Source organism: Dysidea avara, chromosome 4, assembly GCF_963678975.1.
Source record: "Dysidea avara chromosome 4, odDysAvar1.4, whole genome shotgun sequence".
Classification (NCBI taxonomy): domain Eukaryota; kingdom Metazoa; phylum Porifera; class Demospongiae; order Dictyoceratida; family Dysideidae; genus Dysidea; species Dysidea avara.
Genome location: NC_089275.1, coordinates 262,011 through 288,500, shown reverse-complemented (window position 1 = coordinate 288,500; position 26,490 = coordinate 262,011). Strand labels below are relative to the sequence as shown.

Here is a 26,490-nt window from a genome sequence, read left to right as displayed (position 1 = left end):
ACTACTGGAAATCGACACCTTGGGCTGTCAGCAATAAGAAATGGGACACAAAAGAGGACAAACGTAAGTCCATGATGTGTGCATTGTAAGTACTGCGGTATGCCAAAAGGCACACCTTGGGACGAAGCAACATTGAAAAAATCAAGCCCATAGCCTTAGCCATTATTTGAGTTATGGTTGTCTGAAGGCGTCAGTCAGTCAGTCGGTCGGTCGGTCGGTCGGTCAGTCAGTCAGTAAAAGTTCATATTAATTTCATAGCAACTTTTGGTAGTACACATGATTCTCCATGGTCCCTAATATAGAGCACTTAGTGATAATGTGTACACCAGGTGTTAAGTTTTGTTTATTAGCTAGTAAAGTGTTGTGTTGAGAAGGTTTGTAAGGGATCTGGGACACATATGAGATGGATATACAATTTGTCCTGTACAATATTTGATATTAATCTGAGGTGTGAATAGTTCAGCAATTCTATAAGATGAGATCATGTGATCACCATCCTCCTCTGGTACTAGTCTAATAGAGGATGATCTTACCAGCTCCAGATCTTACTACGGTAATTAGCAGGGATTCCCCATCTTATCATCTGCTTTAGTTCTTTCTGTTTGTAAACATAGTAACCAATAGCAACCACTGTTGTGTGTGGCTTACTGTTGGCTGGAAGTCATTACCATGGTGATCATTCATATAGTGTAACCATTGGACACGCCTACTTGTTGTCGTATCCTGTGGATCACATGATCATCAAGTGGATCACATACTCCACCCCAATACTACACACCTGCATCTGTTGTAGTTGTTGGTTCATCATTCCACTGACTGATTCTACTGCTACACTATCCTCCAGGAGGTGTTTGTGATTGAAGCCATATGAGTCATAGTAACCCGAACTAGTATCACATGTGATATCATCATACTGTACATGTTACCATGGTTACCTTTCTACTACAGTATCAATAGTTTCCATGGCATCTTCCAACATTTGATGAACCAGGTCAGGATTAATGGGTGACTCTGACTCTATTAGCTGACCTGAATAATAGTCACACCCTTAATATTTACCTCACCCTAATGTTAGCCACACCTACACCTTATAACATAAGATTATGCGTGAAGTCTAGATTTCTGCAAAAAAGTACACTAAAATACTACGAAAACCCTTTATATTATTTAGAGATCAAAGGGAAAAATGTAGTGAACTACACCTACAGTAGTTAGTGGACACATAATCCTGGTCTATACCCAAAACTGAATTAGGGACTAAATGTCCACTAGTATATCTGAATGTTTTACTTTTTAATAACATTGCTATGACTAATGAACCAGCACATACTTCACTTCTCAGTAACTGATTGTTGGGATGAGTGTTCTGATATAAAATCAATTTTATGGCATGCCTGTTCTTACAGTAGCCATTACACTTTGCTTTCAGCTGTGTTCCACCAGTTACATAATGTTACAAATGAAGAACAGGCCCTTACAATCAATCCAGTTGCTATGGATAATATAGGTGCTTAAGCATGTCAGCACTAGTGTTGTTTTAGTAAGGACTTCTAGCATTAGTTATAGTCAGTTTCGTCAGTAATCTTAGATTTTTTGATTTAGTTATGGTTTTATCCTCTGTGTTATTTTAGTTCTAGTTTTAGTTAAAAATGTGAAAATCTTTTAGTTATAGTTTTAGTAACATTTATAAATATTTTAGTTTTTATTTATAGTTTTAGTTGTGTATAAGAAAATCTTTTAGTCAGTTTTAGCAATCTTTTCCAATTCTTTTTAGTTTTAGTTTTGGTAAAATATTCTGTTGTATTTTAGTTAAAGATGTTGTTTTAGTTATAGTTTTAGTAATACATATTTGTCTTACTAAAAGTACTTTTAATTTTAACTAAACCACCATCAGGTCACAAACTATAGCATATACTGATGTTTGGATGCTACATATTAGAGCAGTACAGTTTCATTCTGTGCTTCATTCCACCTGTAGAGTGTATGTACGTGTAGTGGTCTGAGCAACATAGTGTTGTTTTAATAAGGAGTTTTAGTTTTAGCTATAGTAACCCTTCTTAGTTATACATTTAGTTGTGCATAAGAAAATCTTTTGGTTTCAGTTATAGTTTTAGTCATCTTTCTTAATTCTTTTTAGTTTTAGATTTAGTAAATTATTCTGTTGTATTTTAGTTAAAGATGTAGTTTTAGTTATATCATGGATTTGCTTTTAGTTCTAGTTTTAGTTCTAGTTAACTAATACACATTATTTGCTTCACTAAAAGTACTTTTAGTTTTAGCTATGGTTAACTAAAACAACACTAGTCATAGGGAAGCCATAATCATGCTATCGTAAATACGATACAGCTTTAATCCAACGTCACTTGAGCAAGTTGTTCACCATTAAATAACTCGCTAATTAAGGGGCGTGACAGCCATTTCACTCATGAATCTTCATCTTATGACTCGAGGGATGAAGACTCGCGAGGAAAATGGTAGTCACGCCCCTTAATTTACAATTTATTTAATCGCGAGCAACTTGCTCGAGCGACATTGGATTAAAGCTGTACTGTAGACAGCTTGTGTTGTCAGTGAGAAGAACTGGAGGACAAAGTCCATGAAATGTGTGTGTTGTACATGTAGACACAAGGTCTACACAGAACAATAAAGCCACACACAGCCACACTCGCAAATCCTAATAATTAGCCACATTCTAAGTCCTAATGTAAGCCACAGTCTTAATACCAGACACACTCTAAGCTCTAATATAAGTCACACCTCCCATGCTCATCTTAGGTTTCTTCATCTCCTCCAACAAGACAAGGTAACGACTTTGAATACGAGTCAAGTCCTTTTGTAACTGGTCATTCTGCCTGTAATCATAGCAACAAGTGATATTTAAACTAGCCAATCAACACTCACTGTGATTTAGCAGCTATCAGGTCAGCATCATCACTACGGAGACGATTCATCTCTAATATTTCATTGGCTAGAAACATGTTCTTCTCCTTGTAAGCTTCAACAGCTTCTCTCAATTTCTCCACTTCACTATAACACTGAGCTGCTGTGCCTTTTGGGAGATGGCTATGGGTAGACCATGACAGTATAATATCATCTCTACACTATGATGATGATGTGTAGAGTTAGTTAGTATTATATACTGAAATAATGATGATGGTTTATATTGTGATGATAGTTATCAAGTTATTGACCCTCACCTGTTAGTTACTGAAGATGTGTTACTTGTTTGTTGTTGATATTGATCAGTTTCTTGATCATTCTCTTGACTGAGTTGATCTGGATGATGTCCCTCATTTTGTTGACCTTGTTGACTCGCCTGTTGATCAGGGAGACTTTGCTCTTGACCATATTGTTGGTGATCCTGTTGATCTTGCTGTTGACTATGTTCTTGATCTTGTTGATTACATTGTTCGGGCAGTTGATCATGTAGTTTTTGTAGTTCCTCTAGTTGATGTGTCAATCCCATGACGACATTATCCTTGATCATGATGATCTCTTGATATGATGTAATCTCTTCTTGTAACTTAGTAACCATCAACTGAGCCTCACTGTATATGGGATCATGTGATCTCAATGGGGGTGTGGTAGTCACACAAGCTAGCTGGGAATGTGTGGGTGTGGGATAAATGACTTTCGTCAGTTTTGTTGACACTATCAATAGCCAATCAAAATGGTTTACACAAACACAACAACACTTGGGGTAGGACAACTATTTCAGATACTGAAAAGGTCATTTGTGTTGGGTGGAAATGTCATGAAATTATATTCTCCTTAGCAACAAAACACAAACTGGTACCATCAAATAATTTTACCACCCACACACAAAATCCCAGCTGGCTAGTGTAACAGTGATATGGTTATACTACCTCAGCTCATCATCAACTCTACTCTTTACTCTACTCATGTTGTCAAGGCTCTGTTGTAACTATGGTAACAATGAGACATGATGTATTTCATGTAATAAAAACTGTTAGCTCATAACACCCAATAATATTTAACAATCATTTATCAGGACACACTGGCTTGATCATCATACACTGTGTACCTAAGTGAAATGATTGGTACCAAATTACAAAACTCCTCCCTAATAAGGACAAATAATCAACGAGTCTGACTCTCCATACATTTAAAGGAACACTACAACAATTCTCAGTCCCAAAGTGTCCACCACACATCCATATAATGCTCACCACTAGTATAGACCGATCCTTGTCCATATCATCTTGGGAATACTCAGAGGTCATGTGAGCCTCTAGTGTCAGCTGAGCCTTCCCTTTGAGGTCGTTATCCCTATATGGAGTGTGGCAAGTGGATCGTGTGATCTGACACTAGGAGATCACCTGATCTGTCCCTTCAGGAACTGGTTCAGCTCATCTTTCCCTTGCAGTTCTTGTTGACGATGTGACAATTCTCGTTCTAGTCGGGCTATCGTTAACTGTAGCTCGTTACAATGTTCACATGATGACCTGAAGCCATAGGAATGATTATGGGTGAGACATACCAATGACACACCTCTTAATTCCCTTCTTTAGCCAATCAAAACTATCAGAGAATGATAACAAGTCAAGTAGTAGTACATATATACAGTGGAGGGTCATCATTATCCTAATATGGTATTTGTGTAACTGAAAATTGTGTAACTCAAACAGTTACTCTAATAGAAGTGGCGGATTTAGGGGGTTTCAAGGTTTCCCTTTGAAAAATGATTACGAAACAGTTGAGTTTTTCAATTAATTATTGCAGCGTGCACCTGTAATAAGCACCCCTACGATTCATGTGGGTGATAACCAGAGTTATACATACTGTATTATATTACGACTTTTTGTACTGGGGGAAACTTTTGAAATCACCATCATGGCGTTCAACAGCAGGCAGTGACCTTTTTAAATTTTTTTGTGTGTTCGACTTACAGCTAGGCTGAAGTTGCAATTTCAGAGTGGAGCCTGAAACCCCCTCTGAAAATTTCTAAATCCGTCACTGAATAGAGCATTCACCTGTTGATAAAATACTCTAATAGAACAGTCACATGGATTTGGCCATTAAGATAATCAACAACTCTCCACTGTATACACTGTCCATGAGATAATATTTTGTGGTCTATAACATACTTCATAAAAATATTTATCCTCAACAATAACAGGCTCATGTGATCCTCACAATGTCAACACACGAGGGGAACGATTCACTTAAAAAAAAAATTTATAGAGAGTTGATCCTATTATTATAAGAATCACACTAATCTATTTCCTCCTGACCTTTAGAAACATTATCCCATGGACAGGTCTATCCATATATGGTGATAATTACTTAATAGTTCTCTTGCTCTGTCTGGTCATTGTGTCACCAAACTCGCTTGTGTCGTCTTGTTTCTGCTCCCCTGAAGGAGAGTTGTCACGTATCGTTGAGGAACTACCAGGGGGGGAGCGACTTGGCTGGCTGGAGTTGGATAGCATTTGATTGGTGTAAAGACATACATACACATAGTGTAAACCTCATATACTCTCACAATCAAACACAGTGACACACACACACACACACACAGTGACACACACACACACACACACATAACACAACACATACACACAATACCTCACAAATGATGGTAAAGGTATCGGACTACGTTTGGGTAGGATGAGGGAGGGAATCCTGCAGGGCATCATGTGAGACATATAATGGATCATGTGAGAATATGAACTGAGGTACCAGAACTACTAAAACTACAGTAGCGTGTTATTACAATGTCTCATGTTGGACCAAATCTTTGTCCTTATATGGAGGTATGTTCTATTGTGTAATATGTCAAAACTGCTACAAGGTAACATGTTACATGGTAACAGCAGTATCATTAGTTTACCACCATCACTCCTACTGCTTGTGTGATAGCCCAGATTAAACTGTAGTCCACTTCGACAATGACTCAATAAAACAAATATATTCTAAATAATACTAACCTTTACGTTCGATTGTGGGAACCAGTTTTGTCATGCCACCAGATTCGAGTTTAGCCAGTGTCAATAGTAAGAATTAGACTAGTATTGTTTAGTAGTTAGGTTTAGTTTACTTAAACCGTCTATTTAGCTGCTTTTTTTTCGCTCGAGAGAATCACTAAGGTGATTAGTCTGGTGCTTAGTCTATATGGTACACTGGCATGTTGAGCACTACATGATGAGAGTCGAGCAGCGAATGCAGGTTAGAGATATAACCCATAGCGTATTAGCTTTCAATATCTCAGGTGGCTGCAGTACTACAGGGGGAACGTCATCGCAACGTCTGGCTTGGTTACCCACAATCGATGTTAGAAACCTGGACTTTATAAGTGTTACAGCTGTCTTGTGAGACTCTCCCCACCTATTAGGTGAGTGGTACATAACAGTTATACAACGTGCACTCGTGCTCTGCCTGTATAAACGCACTTGCCTTCGGGCCTGACGGCCCTCAGGCTTGTGCGTTTATATCAGGCAGAGCACTCGTGGCCGTTGTATAACTATATAATACACTATAGTCAGGCTATAACCATGTGTAGTTGAGGCTAAGTTTGGCCTGACAGAGACAGGTTGGTTTACTGTAGATTTAGTAAACTGTTAATTTACAATGGAATTCTGTAAATAGTTTTGCATTACTAAATAAATCCTGATAACTAGGACAGCAGAGGTGGATCCAGGAACTGACAAGGAGAGGGCAAAAACAAGTTCATTAAAATTAGACCTTTTGTGGAATACACATCACCTGTTTGGAATCCCCACACAACAATCATTATAAACAAAATTGAAGCCATCCAGAAGAGAGCTGTCAGATTCTCTCTAAATGATTTTTCAAGATACTCCAGTGTTTCTAATATGCTGACTACACTAGATCCACCTACACTACAACAGTCTGAGCTAAACTCATAACTCATAATGATGTACAAGATTATTAATGATCACATTGATATCCCTAAAGATATCCCTTGTGACCCTCGATTAAGGAATGGATATTATCAACAACTAATGACAAACATTGAATCATATAAATTTTCCTTTCTCCCTCAGCAATTAAGCTTTGGAACCCACTCCCCTATATAGTTAATTCTCTCTCCCTCCTTAGATCAGTTTGTAATAAATTAAGTAATTACATCTGTGTGTTATAATCTTGTGTGATTTCTGCACAGTAAAACAAATAAATAAATAAGCAAATAAGCAAATAGATAAAAGGGAAGCCATTCTGAGCAGCTGTATACTGACATTTGCAGCAGCAGTGATCGAATCACATAACACCCACGTGGGGCATGAGTGTAAACTGATTATAACCACAAGAGGCTGAGTTTGCATAATGCTAACTTCTATGCACGATACTACACTTTCACACCCTATGCCACACGACACTAACAGAGATGCAAACTAGCTAGCTATACAATGTGTTACAATTGATGTATACACATAGCAACAAGCATCCTTGTGTGAGTAATCACCATATGTCCTACGACAGTTTACGTTGTACCTAATTATATATTAACTTGCTCATTGCACACGTACAAAACAGCTTTTAATAATGTAGTTAAGATGTTTTTGAAATTACCTCTCAGTAGTGTTGTACCATTTAGGCCATTGTAGAAGAATAAAAGCTGTTACAATGGTAGGGAGGGTCCAAACCAAAAAATCAACTTTTACAAATCGATCCTCCTATCATTGTGGGATGTTCATTGTAGTATACCATTGCTAGATTCACCATGAAACCGGAAGTACAATTGTTGCCTTCACAGAAATATCGAATTTAATATCTCACAATACATAAAATTTATTTTTAAAATTCGTACTCCACACAAATGACCGGATGAAACTTGCTGATCTTATCTAGAGCTGTTGTAGTTAAAAAATACACACAGTAATAAGCAAATGATTCCCAGCACAGGGTTGCTTTCTTTCAAAAATCACAAAATGAAGCACGACTTTTCAAATTCAAGCTGCCCTACCAGCCAAGACAAGTGAAGCCAAATATTCTTCACAGTATTCTGATAAGGTTGGGTACATAGTCTGTCTATACTGTTAGTCTGGAAAGGATCTGAGACTTCTCACCATCTGGGTGATGAGTGTCAAAATTTTTGTGCTTCATTTCACGGGATTCCACTTCTGAAGCCGCACTGATCACCTAATTTTGTTTAGAATGATGATAAAAGATAGACCAAAATGTTTGGCAGCAGTAGCAGTCATTTTTCTGTGATTTCATGTGATCCAGCAGTTCACCAGGAGCCCAACTTAGCTCGATTCGAAAATGAAAGATTTCGTGCTTTTTTCAGTTTATTTATATTTTGCAACATGATGATGCTGTAGGGTGATCTAGTAAAGATTTGAAGCCACTGTGGAGCATGAGAGGTGAAGCCAGTTTTGGATGATTTACTTCCTGTGGTCTAGAGCTTCGAATGACGCTTGGAGGGTATCGATGAAATAATAATTGACAACCACTGGCACAAACTGTCCAGGGACATCTTTTGCCATCGTTCCAGTCTGTCATTGATGGGTATTGTGGCTACAGAAGCATCGGAAATGGCTAGAAGACACAATATAATTCCCAACTGTTTTGATGCTCGTCACCCAGATGGTGAGAAGTCTCAGATCCTTTCCAGACTTACAGCATAGACAGACTATGCATCCAACCTCATCACAATACTGTGAAGAATATTTGGCTTTACTTGTCTTGGCTGGTAGGGCAGCTTGAATTCGAAAGTTCATGTTTTGTTTTGTAATTTTTAAAAGACATCAGCCCTGTGCTGCGAATGTAGCAAATCATTTGCTTATTGCTGTGTGTCCTTTTTAACTACAACAACTCTAGATAAGATCTTGCAAGTTTCATCTGGTTATTTGTGTGGAGCACGGATATTTTAAAATAAATTTTGCATCTCGTCAGATACAAAAAGCAATATTTTTTTGTGAAGACAACAATCATGCATCTAGTTTCATGGTGGATCTAGCAATGGGATACTACGATAAACATCCCACATTGATAGGGGGATTGATTTGTAAAAGTTGGCTTTTCAAATTGGGGACCCTAACAATGGTGCCAAACAATAATTATTTTTAGCGGTGCTTACCATTCATGAAGGTACTGGGTGACAGTTTGAGTTTAGTGAACTTGTAGTAAATGAGAATTATATGTCTGCCTTTCAGCTAAAAGTATTCAATATAACTTGGCTTACTGGTATATCAAAGTGGCATACTGGTGTATCAAAGTGGCTTACTGGCAGTGTTGGGAGTAACACAATGCGTTACGTAATATTATTACTTTTGTGGTAACTAAGTAATATAATGAAATATGCTATAAAAACAGGTAATATAACTCAAGTTACTTTACTTACAAATGTAACGCGTTACCTAAGTAATATAGTTACTGTAATGAGTCTAATATTACGTAATATTATTACTACAAGTAACGAAGTTACTAATCTCGTTAGTAATCTACTGAGTAACACCTAACCACAACGAAGTAATGAAGCCTACTGAATGAAGCTTATTCACCAGCTTCTTGCTTATAACCAAGATTTGCACATTGCCCAACAACGCAATCATGTCACGTGATAAGGTGGTAGTTTCACACGTGACAGCTTAAGGCTGTGGACACAAAGTAATATAATATGTAATATTATTATAGTTACTTTATTTTATGAGTAATATGTAACTGTAACTAAATAGTTCAGTTGTAAGTAATATGTAATATGTAACTAGTTACTTTTACAAAGTAACTTGCCCAACACTGCTTACTGGTGTATCAAAGTGGCTTACTGGTATATCAAAGTGGCTTACTGGCATATCAAAGTGGCTTCCTGGCATATCAAAGTGGCTTACTGGTATATCAAAGTGGCTTACTGGTGTATCAAAGTGGCTTACTGGTATATCAAAGTGGCTTACTGGTATATCAAAGTGGCTTACTGGTGTATCAAAGTGGCTTACTGGTATATCAAAGTGGCTTACTGGTATATCAAAGTGGCTTACTGGTATATCAAAGTGGCTTACTGGTATATCAAAGTGGCTTACTGGTATATCAAAGTGGCTTACTGGTATATCAAAGTGGCTTACTGGTATATCAAAGTGGCTTACTGGTATATCAAAGTGGCTTACTGGTGTATCAAAGTGGCTTACTGGTGTATCAAAGTGGCTTACTGGTATATCAAAGTGGCTTCCTGGCATATCAAAGTGGCTTACTGGTATATCAAAGTGGCTTACTGGTGTATCAAAGTGGCTTACTGGTGTATCAAAGTGGCTTACTGGTATATCAAAGTGGCTTACTGGTATATCAAAGTGGCTTACTGGTATATCAAAGTGGCTTACTGGTATATCAAAGTGGCTTACTGGTGTATCAAAGTGGCTTACTGGTATATCAAAGTGGCTTACTGGTGTATCAAAGTGGCTTACTGGTATATCAAAGTGGCTTACTGGTATATCAAAGTGGCTTACTGGTATATCAAAGTGGCTTACTGGTATATCAAAGTGGCTTACTGGTGTATCAAAGTGGCTTACTGGTATATCAAAGTGGCTTACTGGTATATCAAAGTGGCTTACTGGTGTATCAAAGTGGCTTACTGGTATATCAAAGTGGCTTACTGGTATATCAAAGTGGCTTACTGGTATATCAAAGTGGCTTACTGGTATATCAAAGTGGCTTACTGGTATATCAAAGTGGCTTACTGGTATATCAAAGTGGCTTACTGGTCATATCAAAGTGATATAGGTAGGAAGAGCTAAAAGCAGGAGATGGTGGGGGGGGAGGAGGCATCCTGGATCCCGCTAAATACACCGAAGAGTCAATTATTCGTGCTAAAAGCAGGAGATGGTGGGGGGGGGGGGGGGGAGGCATCCTGGATCCCGCTAAATACACCGAAGAGTCAATTATTCGTTAGTTAGAGCATCAATTAGTTGACTACTTGATAACCTCATTTCACTAGCCCACTAAACCCCAATAATGAGTGAATTTAGATATTAACTTATAACTGATGAATGATCTACTAAACTCACTTTAAGCTCTTGATCCAGGTAGCTCCCTGTTTGTTACTGCTACCAGTAGTATATGTGTTGGATCCTATTGGCTCCTGTATGTAGTCTGGAGCTGTGGGGGTGGGGCTAGTAGGTCATGTGATTAGTATCAGCCACACCCACCTGGTATATGATCATATGATCCTTTATCAGCTGTGCCCACCAGACCTGAAGTATTCTGCAACATCACACACAGATTAATCACTATTTCACTATATAAAGCAGTATAACAGGTAAGGTGTTACAGCAAGCTGGATTTCTCTACAATCAATTAAAATACTTTAAAATATCACTTATAGTGTAATTACTAACTGAACAAAATAAATTGTTCAGAATAGCCAACAACTGCTCATTGTGTGTTCACTTATTTTATCAGAGACATATCAGCTACACTTGGTCTAGATGCAAAATATTCTAATAGAACACTCGTCTACGTTACTAATACACACACACACACACCTCCTGTAATAAGGTTGCTGATTGTGACCTTTTCCGTCGTTCACTAAACTGACGTCTCTTTCTCTGTAATACAGCCAATCAGATGAGAGCATCACAAAATAACCAATTAGATTACTTGTAGCACTGTCAGCCAGTACATCATGGCTTCCTGACTGTGTGCCAGCATCACATGATCTTGTTTACCCGTTACTATGGTGAATTGGGCGGGGTTGGAAATATGATACAAGAATGATGCATTGCTGATGTCAATGGACCTGTCACTATGGTAGTACAATGACACCATCACTATTTCACATACCCTTGGCTAGTACTATCAGTCTTAGAGTTGTATAGTATTAGTTTACACTCTTCTTCACTGAATACACAATATCTACTGATCCATTTCTTCAGTGCTTTTAGCCCTGGAGTAGCTGTGGAGGAGAACAATGTCATTAGTGTGTGTGTGTGTGTGTGTGTGTGTGTGTAGTGTGTGTGTATAGTGTGTGTGTGTGCGTGCGTGTCGATGAGGATGAGTGGTGGTACACTTATGCCTTGCAATATCTTGTGTTCTCCTAAATGAGAGATGGCAGGTGGCACAAATAAAGGGCTTGTTTAAGAGTGGCGCCATCACATGTTTATCTAGTCCATAAGTACACTGTGAACGCCATCTGGTACGATCCTGAGCTTCCTTATACTGTGATGTTTCATCTATCCCACACTTCTTCAAATCCTGATGGACCTTGTCCCACCAATGAAGCTTAGTACCATGTGCAGGACGCTTCTGAGAGAGCCAGCTAAATAACAGCTTCTTCGGGTATCTGTTTTCTGACATTCTAGCAACATGTCCCAACCATGTACTGTATTAGTGAGTCACCAATACCACTAATACTCTCTACCATACCAAATCTACCAGCCAGCTCAGCAGTAGTAAGGTGTTCCTTCCACTAAATAGATCTGCTAACACCCAAGATTGAACAAACACATCGTCGGTGAAACCTGTCTAACCTACTAACCAGTTCTTGAGTGGGGGCCCAGGTTTCAGCACCATACAACAACACTCCCAACACTACAAATCTATACACCATCCTCTTGGCCTCCAACGTCAAATCTGATGCTGTGAACACAGAATCATGGAGACTACCAAAAGCTCTAGATGCTTGCGCAATCCTACAGCTAACTTCACCAACCACCCCAACATGTGCCTCAACCAATGATCCAAAATACTTAAATTCATCAACAACTTTCACTACACCTCCATCTAATTCCAATGGGGCCAGGTACCACCATTCGTCCTCAGTCTTCACTCAGTACCACTCAGTACCACCACTAGTCCTCAGTCTTCGACGAGGACTAAGTGTACCACCATTCGTCCTCATCGAAGATAGGAAAGAGTGACCACATCCCTGGATGGTATCATCTTATGATGGCTGGCTTCAAATTCAAGTGTGTGTGTGTGTGTGTGTGTGTGTGTGTGTGTGTGTGTGTGTGTGTGTGTGTGTGTGTGTGTGTGCGTGCGTTGTGTGTGTGTAGTGTGTGTGTGTACGTGCGTGTGTGTGTGTGTGTGTGTGTGTAATGTGTGTGTGTGTGTGTGAGTGTTTGTGTGTGTGTGCGTACGTGTGTGTACGTCTGAGTGAATGTGTGTGTGTGTGAGTGATTGCGTGCGTGCGTGTGTGTTTGTGTGTGTTTGTGTGTGTGTGTGTGTGTGTAAGCTATTGTCATGTTGTATACTACAATGGTTTAGTAGTTTGCTGTTAGCGTTGATGTGACGAGGTGAAACTGTGGTGAACAATCTAAAGATTTTCCCTTCCAAATTTTTACCACTATGTTGAATAGTAGTCTGTTAGTTGTATAACACTGATTTGAACTCGTCTTCCAAAGGAAGTCACTCAATAGTAGGGGCTGGCTGTGCTGTAAGACCAACTACTACTGCAATACATGAGTTACGAGGGGCACAACGCATCATTACAGCTTGATTTCTGACAAGAAAGTTGACCACTATTTATGAGTGACTTCAACAGGTCAGAATGGATGGTGGGGTATGCCCACTACAACATTTTATTTCACTCAATGAGCCAAACTTTTCTTCTGCCAAATTTTCCCACCACACATAAAATTGATGTCAGTGATAAACTGATTTCCAATGTTTTCACCAGAGACAAGCTGTGATATAATGGAAATACAGCACACACTGCTCTACCCTCAATTCTAATTCATTCATGCACCCATTGCAGGATACTCAGTGATACCGTATAGCCAAAATATTTCGAGGGCAATTTTTGAGGTTGAGCAACGGTGCTAAAAATAAAATCTGCAAGCACTCCCAAAATGTACTAGACTATATATGTCTAAATATTTCAAGGATAAAATTTTCGCTGGTAACCCCCAAAACCACGACATCAGCGAAAATCCCCCCCTTGAAATATATAGGCTATATAGTATTGCTTACCATGTTGTTGTTAAGCAACATGATGTCACACTCCACCAATCAATGGTGACATGTTATCTAACAATCTCATTGGCTAAGTTGATTGTTTTAACACATTCAATTTCTTTGTTGGTGTACAGTGCAGCCATTACAATGTTGGGGATTGCTATGTTAGGAAACTGTGTTGTGTTATGGACTACCCCTCAGACAGGAAATTGCATGAGTCAGCAATACAGAACATGAAACCTAGCTAGCCACAGGACGACCTACATACCCCACTAGGGGCCTTATAAGGGTATCACTACCCACTACAACCAGTATAACTACAGGGATCACAATCTCTTGTAGGCCAGAACAACACAGACTTGTTGTAGGGTACTATATAATGTTACAGGCCTGGATATTAGAGGGTATATTCCTGATTAGGCAGTGACTTCATTCCCTCACAATTCCAGTCCCTAAGAAGCCACGATATGGGAACTAGCTGCACTCCAGGAACCATTATAAATGTTGGGCTCCTAATTCTAAACACAACCTGCACACAAAGATTGCTATGTTAATTAGGAAATGCACACAATTATGTAGGCAACCTACCTGACAGGACCTACGTACATGACCCTGCTGGTTTGGCCTCTCCTTGGAACCTGCTTATCCATCTTACGGATTTGTGCTCTTGAAAGTACTTCTTGTTTCACACTTTGATTAAAAGTGTCTCAAAAGGTAATCCCGTGATATCTCACATGTTTTCAACAGTAGTACACCATTTGGCTAAAAACTATTTCCACAAGTATAATAAAAATTAAATTAGAGTAGGGACAGTGTATAGTGCTGCAATAAAAAGTACTGAAACAAGCTGTGCATTTTGAGTGTAGCACCATAGGGATATTCACTTCTTATTGTTTTATTTGGACATTACGTACTACTCCAATCCAGCTTGTTTCAGTACTTTTTATTGCAGCACTATACACTGTCCCTACTCTAATTTAACATTTCCTAATTTTTCTTATTCTTTTTTGTGAACTTTTTGCATGCTCATGACTACACTAAATACCCTGGAAACCGGGCGTTACTATTCAGTGGACTGGACTACTGGACTGGAACACTGGACTGACATATTTTTGGTTTTTGTACATTCTATGGTTGGATTTATGGGGTCTTGCTAGTAAGCACCCTTAGGGAACCTGCAGCCCACTTCTAAATGCTGAAAACGAACACTGGAATATGCGAAAACTGTCTCTTAATAATTTCGCTACTATTATACAACACTTATTCCTTACCCTGATGTGTAATGCTGTAGGCAGTGCAGGGAATGTGACAGCAATAGTTAACCAGCGATCAACTTGCCAGTAGACAATATCCTTCGAGATATCCTTAGCAAGCTTGAGGGGCAAGTTAGTCTCGCTTGGCCAGGCCTCTAGTTCAGTGCAGGAGCTTACCAATTCAATTTTTCAGCACTGGCGCTTAGCTATAATCTTTAATTGATAAGGCCCTGCACTGAAAAGAAGTCTATAGCAGAGAGACTAGCTTGCTCCTCAAGCTTGCTCTAAGGATATCTCGAAGGATATCTCGAAGGATATATTGTCTACAGGCATGTTGATCGCTGGTTAACTAATGCTGTCACATTCTCTGCACTGCCTGCAGCATTACTACACACCATGGTAAGAAATAAGCGCTGTATCGTGGCATAATGTAAATGACAGTTTTCACATATTCCACTGCTGGTCTTCAGCATTTAGAAGTGGGCTGCAGGTGCCCTAAGGGTGCTTACTAGCAAGACTCCACAATAAATCCAACCATAGAATGTACAAAAACCAAAAATATGTCAGTCCAGTAGTCCAGTCCAGTGTTCCAGTCCACTGAATAGTAACGCCCCTGGAAACCAGCCACTATAGAGCTTATCACAGCACTATATATTATTATGCAAGTAATCAACTAGCATAACACACCATTATATAAATTGCTAAACTGTAGTAAGTCGGATTCACGTAACTAAACAACAATAGTGTTGGTCACAGCAAAGAAATGCGTTTAGCTCGGCATTTAGAAACACAAGCAACTTTGTCAATTTCTTTGCTGGAAAAAAACATTTACAGATCACTAAACTATATTCACTTAACACGTGTCTAGTTCACTGTGATATTGAGCAAGTCGCTCTCACTGAACAATATCAGCGCCGTAATGAGTGGAATTCCTGTTGAAACATTACAATTACAATATCAACTGCCAGCTTCGAAAACCACTGAGCCACATGTGTTCAAATAGTTTGATGTAATGTACACCCGTAGATGGAAGCCATACTGTAGTCTATTACACTATCAGCAGAGAACCTTAACTGATGGCCATGGTAAAGAAGGATAAAAGGTAAGACAATAGTGCAAGCATTGTATGTTTATCAATATACCAAAGGTTTATTTCTTAAGTGAACTAGAAACGTTTCTGTTAAAGAAGATTTTTTCACAGTTTTATTTTCGAGGATCACTCTTTTCCACTGAGGTTACCTATTAGAGGATCACTCTTCCACTGAGGTTACCTATTAGAGGATCACTCTTTCCACTGAGGTTACCTATTAGAAAGCATAGAGCTAACTCTGTTATTTATTAATTTTCAAGGATGAAAATTTTGAGGACAGTCAAGCAACTGCAAAATCCATGAAAATTAAGCTCCCAGAAAATTTGTACACATACAGTAGTCCAGATCTCCTAACTAGAGTATAGTCCAGGCCTAGAGCATGTTACACATGTTGAGTACACAAAAACGAGAACTCTTCAACTGTCCCTAACTACATCAATTAAAGCAGAACAAACAATTAATGCATCTACAGTGGAACCTCTCTTAGCAGACTCCCCTAATTAAGGTACACAGTATAAACACCAACAGGTCTGGTTAATACAATTTTACTTCTGAAAGAGGAAAACCTCTATATTACAGCAAAAACTGATCAAAAATTATGGGTGGTCCCAATATGCTAGTAATAGAGAGGTTCCACTGTACTCATTTGCCCTCAGGTTATCACACATGGTCTCTCTTGACTACATTTCTAAAATAAACACTGTAGCAGAAAGGAGGTCACATGAGCCATAGGGTTTGTACGTACGTAGAACCGTAGGGTAGTGATTAACTATATGTGCCAATCAAAAGGCTAAATCCAATCAACCCCATTCAACCCTGATGGTTTGATTTCAATATACACCATTGGATACTTACTCACACGATAAGAGCTCACTCACTACAAGAAACAGAAGACAAACATCTACCAGGGAAGACAAAATACAGCCAAATTAAACGTATCCAGGGAGCCTTACAATCTACAACACTGCAGGTTTAGATGTTTTCCACAATTATAGGAATGTAAGTTATGTAATTAACATGTGATAGTGTTTACTTCATGTCAGCCTATGACTGAGCCAATGGAATAAATTTATCATGTTATACCTCATGGAGTATCCCATGTGACCTCCATGTGGTGTTTCAACACACGTGTGCGACAACATGTTGTGTACCATGAATGAAACTATTGGAAACATGTCAGCAACAATAATACTACTATAAAGTCTGTACAGCAGTTTCACATGACCTGACCGCATTTTCTCCACCATGGTGCTTAAAAAGTGGACTCGCTACGCAAGACTAAAACATTCCCTAGACCAGCAAGTGACTTGACTTGATTGGAAGTTTCTAAACAGCCACAAAACTACAAGGTACTCTCTTCATAACTACACACACATCATACAGACTGGTACATCATGTACAGCTAAAATGTAAGCCACACGGCCACTAACCAGATTGCTTGTTCAGGTATCCACACAATTTGTGTTGCTGGACCTACAATGGGTATATCACGTGATGTGTGATGCCTTTATGTAGCCATACCTCAGAGGGTGGTATTAGACTATCAATAGAGACTTGTGGGGGCGTGTCCGCATCTTGATCAGCTGTAGGGGAGGCGTGGTCACCTACAAGTGATCACGCAATACAGACTACATCATTACAACACTACCACACGCTGGAACACACTACACTACACAGACTGATACAATTCGCGGTACCTGAGGACATCCTGCGCTTCTTTTGTGTTCAGTCATAAGCGCTCTCACGTGATAAGGATACTAATAATTTTCCATTTAAGGCGCGCCATGCAATATTAGCGATTACCCGCGGTACCAGTAACGATCAAATGGCGAGTAGTGTTCTCTCTAGTAAGAAGTCGAGGGTGAGTTATAGGCCGTCTTATTGTATTGCTTGTTACGTCTTGCCTTGTAGACGTTCCGGCCGAAGAAGAAATGGGAGAAAGGCACGATGAAGCACGAGCTACACAAGAAAGCTAAGGTGAGTGCTATGACGTCAGTTAGTAGGGGTCCGTAAGACAGTGAACAGTCTCCCTTAACGTGTGATATACTTGTTTTGGGGGTCAGTAATACCCTCAGGGGGTGTAAATGTTATTTGTTTTGGGGTATTGTTAAACCTTCCAGTCATTGTACTCGATCCATACAAGTTCTTCCTCCAAACCAGCTTCACTTAACATGACATGTATACATGACAACAGCCTACACTAGTGATTGTGTAAACAGATTAGTTATATGTGATAGTGTTACTGTGTGTGATATGGTGTTGTGTTTGTATTGCTAGTGATATAGTGTAGTGTGTGTATCCTTTGTAACTGATCCCCAGTGTGTGCATGTGTGATCAGTGTAGTGAGCAGGATCATGTATACACCACTTACTACTACCATAGAAACCCTTGTCTTCCTCACCCTATCTTATCTGGCTAAGGGATGATGTTAGAGGCTTCAGTTTGGGTGGTTGATAGGCCCTGGACAATAACAAGTCTGATCTGGTCTTGTTAGCTTATGCCATGTGCTAATAGGAGCATGATGTAGGGTATTACCCTTTTGTTGCCTAATAACACAAGTGACCCCTGGTTTGTCCCACCACTCAAACATTCCATTCCAACCCATCCCGAAGTTTGCCGAACTGATGTTCATTTTAACGCATGGTATGGTTCACTGCAATTTGAATCAATTGAGGTAGCTTGGTTGTCTAGAACACAATGTTATAATCTCATTTCTGTGATCCTGACGTTGTGTCAGATGTAGTTGTGTGAATGAATACTAACCTGATTCAATAGCCAGAGGAGTTAAAGCTCAGGAGTTAAAAACACATGGAATAGTGTGAACAAATTTATTTACTCACAGTTGCTGATCGTAGCTGCAAAGCAAGCACACTGTTACCTCAGAGGAAACGTGTGTGTGTTCTTGGACAAATGACTGAGAAGGTTGGCTGCCTCAATATGTTTTTTACAACCTTATGGCTGTAAGGATCATTAGAAGTTAACTAAACTGGTCCCTTGACATTTAGAAATATATTGTTTGTGTTGTACAGTCTGAAAACTGTCAAACTGTGTTCACAACCTGGCACATTGTGTGTTATTGAAGTGTAGCAACTTGTGGTCATTTATGTCCTCTTTCTATGTGGACTGAAAAGCTTATATGTATTATAACAGAACAGACCAGAACAGAACATGTTAAAGGCTAGCTGCTTCCTAGTACGTGATACACCAATACCTGCCCAGTGTCAACTTCAAGAGAGGAGTGTATCGATCATTGCTAGGGTTATGGTAACTATGCACCTGCTCTTCTGCACTGTCTGGTTACAGGTCACAACCTTCCAGGGATAAAATGGACTATCCTGTTTAACTGGTAGTGTTCATGGCACGGGCACATGAGCACCCACTAGAATACCAGCAGATCCTCCACCTGGTTGGTGTGTGTGTTAACCCTTAAACCTGCATAGACTATTGGGGAATAAATGTGTATACAACACATGGTAACATTAGGTGGGATAACTTAACAGCCTAAAACTACATATTGATCAAAAGTCTGTTCACTGAGCTACTTGGAGAGCAGCTTATGAGCAACAGTGACTCGCATTACCATGTTTCAAGTTCTTGTCACTTATTTTGATTGTGGGTTTACTCACGTGTGTCATATATGACCTATAGTTAATAGAAAAAGTTTTAAAAACCAATCACCGTCAAGTTATGAATCAGTTTATAAAGCTAAAGGGTTTGTGTGTTTCCAAGTTACTTACACGGCTAGTTTTGGCTCCACCCTTTAGCATTAGGGGTAACCCCTAGGTATTATCTCAAGTAGAACAACGTCAATTGCATGGCCATATATAGGATATACACTTCAAAAGTTACAGAGCTTTGTGCAAGGCTATTTGTGACTGGGGGCCTTCCACACACATCCAATTCTATGAACTTGGAAGACCGTTACTTAGTGCTCAGCATATAAACCTGAAAATTAGTTCCACACCCACCCAAGTTGATAGCATATGACTAGATTACAAGATCGAGTGATTGCCTGGCTCAGAATATTTTAGTTCAAAGACTTTACTCTCGCTGTTTATCCTTCTTGTGGGTGCATAGGTGGGATAGCGAGGAGGTCGACACACACTAAGCGCTAGCAGTAAGAATTCATGTTAATTGCATATTTTGACTTTTAAACTTTAAACTGACTTTACGGGATTATGGAGACCTTGAATACAATTTCCAGTTCTATTCTCTTCCATTGTTGCCGTTTTCCCTCCATTTCATGTGGTGAGCTCTTCATTACGTGATGATGCCTCCTATCATCCTGTATATTAATATCAAACCGGTGGGGTTCAATGGACCATCATAAGAAAAGCTTTCAATTGGCACCTAGTTTTCAATCAAACCCTCTTAAAGTTGATTCTATACAAATCCTATAAGCTCACATGAGTGTCTCCGCTGGTGGGATAGCTTCCAATATGTGGTACACACTAGTGACACTACACACAAACGGACAGACAGTTTTACACACACACACACAAACAGACCACACATATTCCTATCACCTATTCACCTCATTCGACAACAATTTGTCACCATGGTGACCTGTCTAGTGCCCCATGGAGACCACACTGGGTGATGTAATAAGATCTTTTATTAGGGGATTACCCCTTGTGAAGTGTAATTATTAATTTAAGGAGTTTAATCTTCAAAAAGTTTGTTTCCAATGGCCTGGTATCTGTTAGCATGAGCCTATGAAACAATTTGGGAGCATTAGCTACCTGGAAACTTGTTTGTTTAGTTGTCTTGTTATTGTACAACTGTTGATGTTGTTCACTGCTGTGGTACATTAAATGTTTCCGAACCAAAATAGCTGTTTTTCAAGATGCACATTTTGCAAGCTCAGCGTGCTTCACACAGTGGTTAGAACCCTTCCTAACGGCATCATTCAGAACCCTCCGTAGCAACCTCATTCAGAACCCTCCCTAACAGCATCATTCAGAACCCTCCCTAACAGCATCATTCAGAACTGGCATCATTCAGAACCCTCCCTAACAGCATCATTCAGAACCCTCCCTAACAGCATCATTCAGAACCCTCCCTAACAGCATCATTCAGAACTGGCATCATTCTGAACCCTCCCTAACGGCATCATTCAGAACCCTCCCTAACAGCATCATTCAGAACCCTCCCTAACAGCATCATTCAGAACTGGCATCATTCTGAACCCTCCCTAACGGCATCATTCAGAACCGGCATCATTCAGAACCCTCCCTAACGGCATCATTCAGAACCGGCATCATTCAGAACCCTCCCTAACGGCATCATTCAGAACCCTCCCTAACAGCATCATTCAAAACCCTTCCTAACAGAGGTAGGTAAAAATAGGGGACCCGGGGACCCACGTAAATCCAACTCTGCTTGGAATTTTATACACCTCACAGTATTCTATGCTTGTACTAGGTACCTTTGCAAGTAGTCTTGCATGGCTAATTCACTTTTTCTCCCCTCACGGTGTCTCGCATGATGTTTACACCAATTAGATATTATAAGCGCCTCTAAAAAGTGTCTGAAGCTGACCGCATTTATAGGCCACTGCCTGCTGCACAGTAAGCATACTAGTCTATTATGCCACCTAGCTACTAGAGTAGTTTAGGAGCATTGTGCAAATGCATCATGACGTATGAAGAGCTGCTGGAACTTGCTTAGCTTGGCTTAGCTGGTAATTATTCGTCTTGTGCACAGTGAGCATGCTAGCCTATCATGTCACCTAGCTACTAAAGTTTAGAAACATTGTGTAAACAAATACTCTGGGAAATAGTGAGTGACCTGTAATTAATGCAGTCAGCTTCAGACACTTTTCAGAGACGCTTATAATTTCTAATTGGTGTAAACATCGTGCGAGATGCCGCGAGGGGGTAAAAGTGGATTGGCCACACAAGACTGCTTGCAGAGGTACCTAGTACAAGTATAGAATACTGTGAAGTGTATAAAATTCCAAGAAAAGTTGGATTTCCGTGGGTCCCGAGTCCACTGTTTTAACATACCCTCCTAACGGCATCATTCCAGTATATTCGATAAGTCTGAGACACAACAGTAGGTAATTCTTAACTGGTGCTTGTTATTTGATGGCATTTCCTGCTTTTTAACAAAGGGGGGGATTATTTCATTGTATTGTTGAAGGGACTTATTGATGTATTGTGTAGAGCTTCATTGCTAAAGACTTGTTATGTATATAGGAGTGATTGCTACTGGGAATTTCTGTAATATTATCTGACCACTATCAGCTAATCCAGAATAGTTAGCTATCTAACACGATTACAGCAACAAGACTACATCATCTTAACTGATGCTGGTTACTACGTGTCAAACAGAATTGTAACACTTGTTTCTTAGCCATGTGTTGTAGTGGGGTGGCTGAAGGATTTGTGTGGAGAGCAGGAGCTCTAATTGAATCCCTTTGTTTAGATGGCTCACATGAGCCTCAACTAACAAATGGTGGGATTGCTGGGGAGCATTAAATATTTGGATTATATTTTGTGTACGCATTAAGTCCTTTCTTTGTAAACTTTTTTAGTTGTTAGAGGACCGGAGTGAAATAGATAAACAATTTCATGGTAGTATATTATCATCAATATCCCAACAATTTAATGATGTCATACTTCATTAGATCATCCACACAATAAATTAGTTTATCCCAGTAAACAAGATTTTTGTATAATTTATTTTAACTGCACTTGATGCTTTGATCTCCTCCTATGTGTCATGGATACAATTCACAGTTGGTATTGATACTGAGGTGTTGGGGTTGAACTATGAGATCATGTGATGTGTGATAATCAACCTCCTCTGGTGTTTACCATGTTATCCACCCCCTCCAGGCATCCCTACACTCGGGAGTTGACCTCAGAGCAGCTGTCAGGTTACCCCCTGAGGAAACATATAATGACTGGGTAGCTATACATGGTGAGTAGTGTGAGATCATGTGATCCCCTGTGTGACTTCATCTCCTGCACTAGTTGTGGACTTCTTCAATCGGATCAACCTGATTTATGGGACGGTGTCCGACTATTGCACTGATGCCACCTGTCCGATCATGTCAGGTGGACAAAAGTGAGTTACTATTGTGGGTGGACACCTTTCTACGTCTATTTGGGATGAGCTGCAATAAAGAACCCCCTCAAGCCAATTGAGCGTTCATTGGCAAGAAAAACTCATTTGGTTACCTTTACCGGTTTGTTGACTGGAGGAGTATAATCATGATGTTTTCTCCTGTGGAAATGACGTGTTTCCTTGGTAACTGTTCCAGGTGATAAAATGTGCCAACTGTTTTATTAACTCCACACAGTACTAAAATTTCCACTACACATTCCCCTTAAAGGTAAAATACCCAGATCTGAATCTTTGACCTTATTAGGAAGAAATTCAAAGAGTCCACAATGTAACCATGGTTACTACTATACAGGTATGAGTACCTATGGGCGGACACAGACAGGTACAAGAAGCCGACGGCACTGTCAGCACCTCAATACATGTCGATGCTAATGGAATGGATCGAGAGTATTATTAATAATGAGGATGTGTTTGTTGTCCAAGCTGGTGAGTTTATGATGTTACCTTTTGTGTGACATTGTAACTACCCTGACCAGTTGTGCTTATTGACTTTATCCAAAATGACGTCACGAGCACATGATGGCCACGTTATTTGGGGTACTAATGTACAGGCATCTATGGAAAAATTGTTTTGATCGATTCTATTTCAGCCAGAGAAGGAGATATCGAGCTCTAAGCAACAGGTATGGGTACAAGACAATACAATAAACATTTTGTATCGTATGGTGGAAAATTTTTGAGATGATGCTTGTGTGCAATGGCTTTTGTTACGTTATACCCAAACTTGTTGGCTACTGGTTGGTATCTTTCTTCACGAGTGAAATATGATCGATCAAAACAATTTCTCCATAGACACTTGTACATTAGTACCCCAAATAACGCGGCCATCTTGTGCTCCGTGACGTCATTGTGGATAAAGTCTACTTGTGACTAATCCATTTATAAGGTTATCATTAGCACATTTAACTGCTCACTGATGGACATTGTGTTTACATGTAACATTATTTTATTGCTCTGTTTTGACTTGGAAGAGAAGGGTTGCTTCAAGTTCTGATGCTAGGGATGAGCGGTATTGCATTTTTGAATAACAGTACGGTATTATTAAATGCCTTTTCACATTTTAAAACATGGATAAGCTATGATTTACATCTCATTGTGCTAGTAGTAAAAGTTATCTTTTTAAAGGAACAAATGAAATGACAATTGTACCACAAAGTAACTTGAAATATTCCAAAAAGTAAAAACGATTGTGATGAACACTCCAACATACATACGTAGTCCACAGCACAAACATGTTGTATGAGACTTCATGTATATTACCACCACTAACCGTCAAAACTTTAATCACTACATTAAATTTGGTATTCAGTATTTTTAGAAACCACATCAGTATATTTAGAAACCACATCAGTATATTTAGAAACCACATCAGTATATTGTTACCTTCGAGTTAAGTGATTGCACGTGTCTGCTACATTAACGATAGGACTCATCAAACAACCTGCTCATAAACATCTCATGGCTGTTATGGGCTTCAAACTAACTTTTTTAGTAGATAGTAAAATATACGGGCAATTTGCTAGTGTTAACCCGCTATATAACATACAAGAGATTGAGACTTCCCTTCCTGTTGATCTATCAGCTTTCTGTAATCTATTGAGATATTTTTGTAGTTCGAGCATTATAAATTGTTTACTTGGACTAAACATGATGAACTGAGATGTCACTGCTAAGATGGTGGTCATCTGTTAGGGCTGCAACGAAAATGTGGTATCCATATTTGGATGTCTTAACAAGCGATTACCAAACTATTTGGTAACATTTTGATTAATGCGAAAGCGCTAGAATTCAGCTACACACATGCTACACACTTTCTCTCTGCGATGTCTTTATAATCAATTGTGTACAGTAACTAACACCATTTCCTGTAAACTCTTGTAATTTACTACTAAATGAACATCCAAGTGGTAAATTTGGTATCCAGATAAAATCTTAACGAACAAAATCTGAACGAATCGAATATTTGTTACAGCCCTACATCTCGCATCTCTACCAATGTTGACAAAATACACCATTATCCTGGCTTGACCTAACTCAGTGTTATATATTTTTATTGTGTTAACATTGTAATTCTAAAACTACTGATTGTGGTGTACAAGTCTCTCTCCTACTGGAAATTTCTTACTTGACTTTTGATTTTCACTAATAGAGCACAAGATATATTGGAATACCTTGTAACATTTACTTATTGCAGGTGTACCCTTGTTAACACTTATATGCACACTACAGGTGTACCCTTGTTAACACTTATATGCACACTACAGGTGTACCATTTCCTAAAACATTTATTCCCATTTGCAAGAAGATTCTCACGAGATTATACCGAGTATTTGTCCATATATACATCCATCATTTTGACAAGTTGGTTGTCTTGGGAGCGGTAAGTGATGATGTCATCATAATTAGTGGCTCAACTACACTTGTTACAGGAAGCTCACGTCAACTCCTGTTACAAACATTTCTTCTATTTCGTGGTGGAGTTTAAACTGATTGAAGGCAAGGAGTTCGAACCTTTGGTGAGTAATTTGATATTAGGTGACAGTGCCTGTATATCAGGAGGTATGACAAGCACTACTCTATCGTTAGTCACATGTGACTTGATATTAGGTGATACTCACACATATAAGTTTGATGGACATTTAAAGATAGTGAATGTTCAGTCAGTTTCATGTGGCTAAAGATATTACTAGTTCACTATAGACACTGAACACGAGCAGTGTATTAACTACCTGCCAATCTTATTCTACCATGAAATACCTCCAAACAAGCCATACTATTTGTCAAGACCATGCTCCCATTTTTGGACTATGATTTCTGCTGTTTATCCTGTAGTAGGGATCATTTAGCTTTTTTGCCCAATATCACCCAGAAACCTTGGCGGTATTGGTTAGGTATAACCAAGCCCAAAAATGTGGGTAGTGCTTGTCCTACCAGTGTTCTGATTGGCTATATTATGTTGTCTTGTTACCATAGCAACACCTTACAGCCAAGCTGTGTTACTAGTCACTTACTGGATAACATTTTAATACATCACTATGGTAACAATGCTACATCACCATACACACACAGACAGACTAACATAAGAGAGTTTATTGTTTTGTACTGCTAATAAAGAGTTGCTATAAATAATATATTATTTGCTGA

At 39.2% G+C, this 26,490-nt stretch overlaps 2 protein-coding genes across 3 annotated transcripts in view; one reads left to right on the top strand and one right to left on the bottom strand.

Annotated features, from left to right (window-relative positions):
• LOC136252513 (TBC1 domain family member 2B-like) overlaps positions 1–18,018 on the bottom strand; it is a 26,236-nt gene extending 8,218 nt beyond the window's left edge. For both annotated transcript variants that reach the window (XM_066044968.1, XM_066044969.1), the window contains exons 1-21: positions 17,910–18,018; positions 17,734–17,816; positions 17,643–17,685; positions 11,758–11,869; positions 11,575–11,713; positions 11,460–11,522; positions 11,124–11,178; positions 10,983–11,073; positions 5,590–5,646; positions 5,308–5,436; positions 4,513–4,542; positions 4,341–4,466; positions 4,191–4,290; positions 3,867–3,925; positions 3,198–3,548; positions 2,902–3,063; positions 2,758–2,852; positions 936–1,029; positions 779–887; positions 649–723; positions 534–598 (exon numbers count right to left, since the gene is read on the bottom strand). In XM_066044968.1, the coding sequence (XP_065901040.1) occupies positions 534–598; positions 649–723; positions 779–887; positions 936–1,029; positions 2,758–2,852; positions 2,902–3,063; positions 3,198–3,548; positions 3,867–3,925; positions 4,191–4,290; positions 4,341–4,466; positions 4,513–4,542; positions 5,308–5,436; positions 5,590–5,646; positions 10,983–11,073; positions 11,124–11,178; positions 11,460–11,522; positions 11,575–11,713; positions 11,758–11,869; positions 17,643–17,685; positions 17,734–17,816; positions 17,910–17,919 (2,048 nt within the window). In that variant the 5' untranslated portion in view covers positions 17,920–18,018. The remainder of the gene's footprint in view (positions 1–533; positions 599–648; positions 724–778; positions 888–935; positions 1,030–2,757; positions 2,853–2,901; positions 3,064–3,197; positions 3,549–3,866; positions 3,926–4,190; positions 4,291–4,340; positions 4,467–4,512; positions 4,543–5,307; positions 5,437–5,589; positions 5,647–10,982; positions 11,074–11,123; positions 11,179–11,459; positions 11,523–11,574; positions 11,714–11,757; positions 11,870–17,642; positions 17,686–17,733; positions 17,817–17,909) is intronic.
• Positions 17,918–26,490, top strand: LOC136252522 (MOB kinase activator 3B-like). The gene is made up of 8 exons (XM_066044979.1): positions 17,918–18,073; positions 18,124–18,189; positions 23,055–23,139; positions 23,193–23,286; positions 23,639–23,772; positions 25,611–25,726; positions 25,776–25,862; positions 26,320–26,490. The coding sequence occupies exons 1-8, from the start codon at positions 18,038–18,040 to the stop codon at positions 26,347–26,349; spliced, it is 648 nt and encodes a 215-aa protein (XP_065901051.1). The 5' UTR covers positions 17,918–18,037; the 3' UTR covers positions 26,350–26,490.

Bases quoted from the DNA above. Each gene is read 5' to 3' on its own strand.
- LOC136252522 (XM_066044979.1), top strand. From the start codon at position 18,038: ATGGCGAGTAGTGTTCTCTCTAGTAAGAAGTCGAGG. The intron at 23,773-25,610 runs GTGAGTTTATGA...TGCACACTACAG, and splicing joins TGTGTTTGTTGTCCAAGCTG to GTGTACCATTTCCTAAAACA. The intron at 25,727-25,775 runs GTAAGTGATGAT...CACTTGTTACAG, and splicing joins AGTTGGTTGTCTTGGGAGCG to GAAGCTCACGTCAACTCCTG.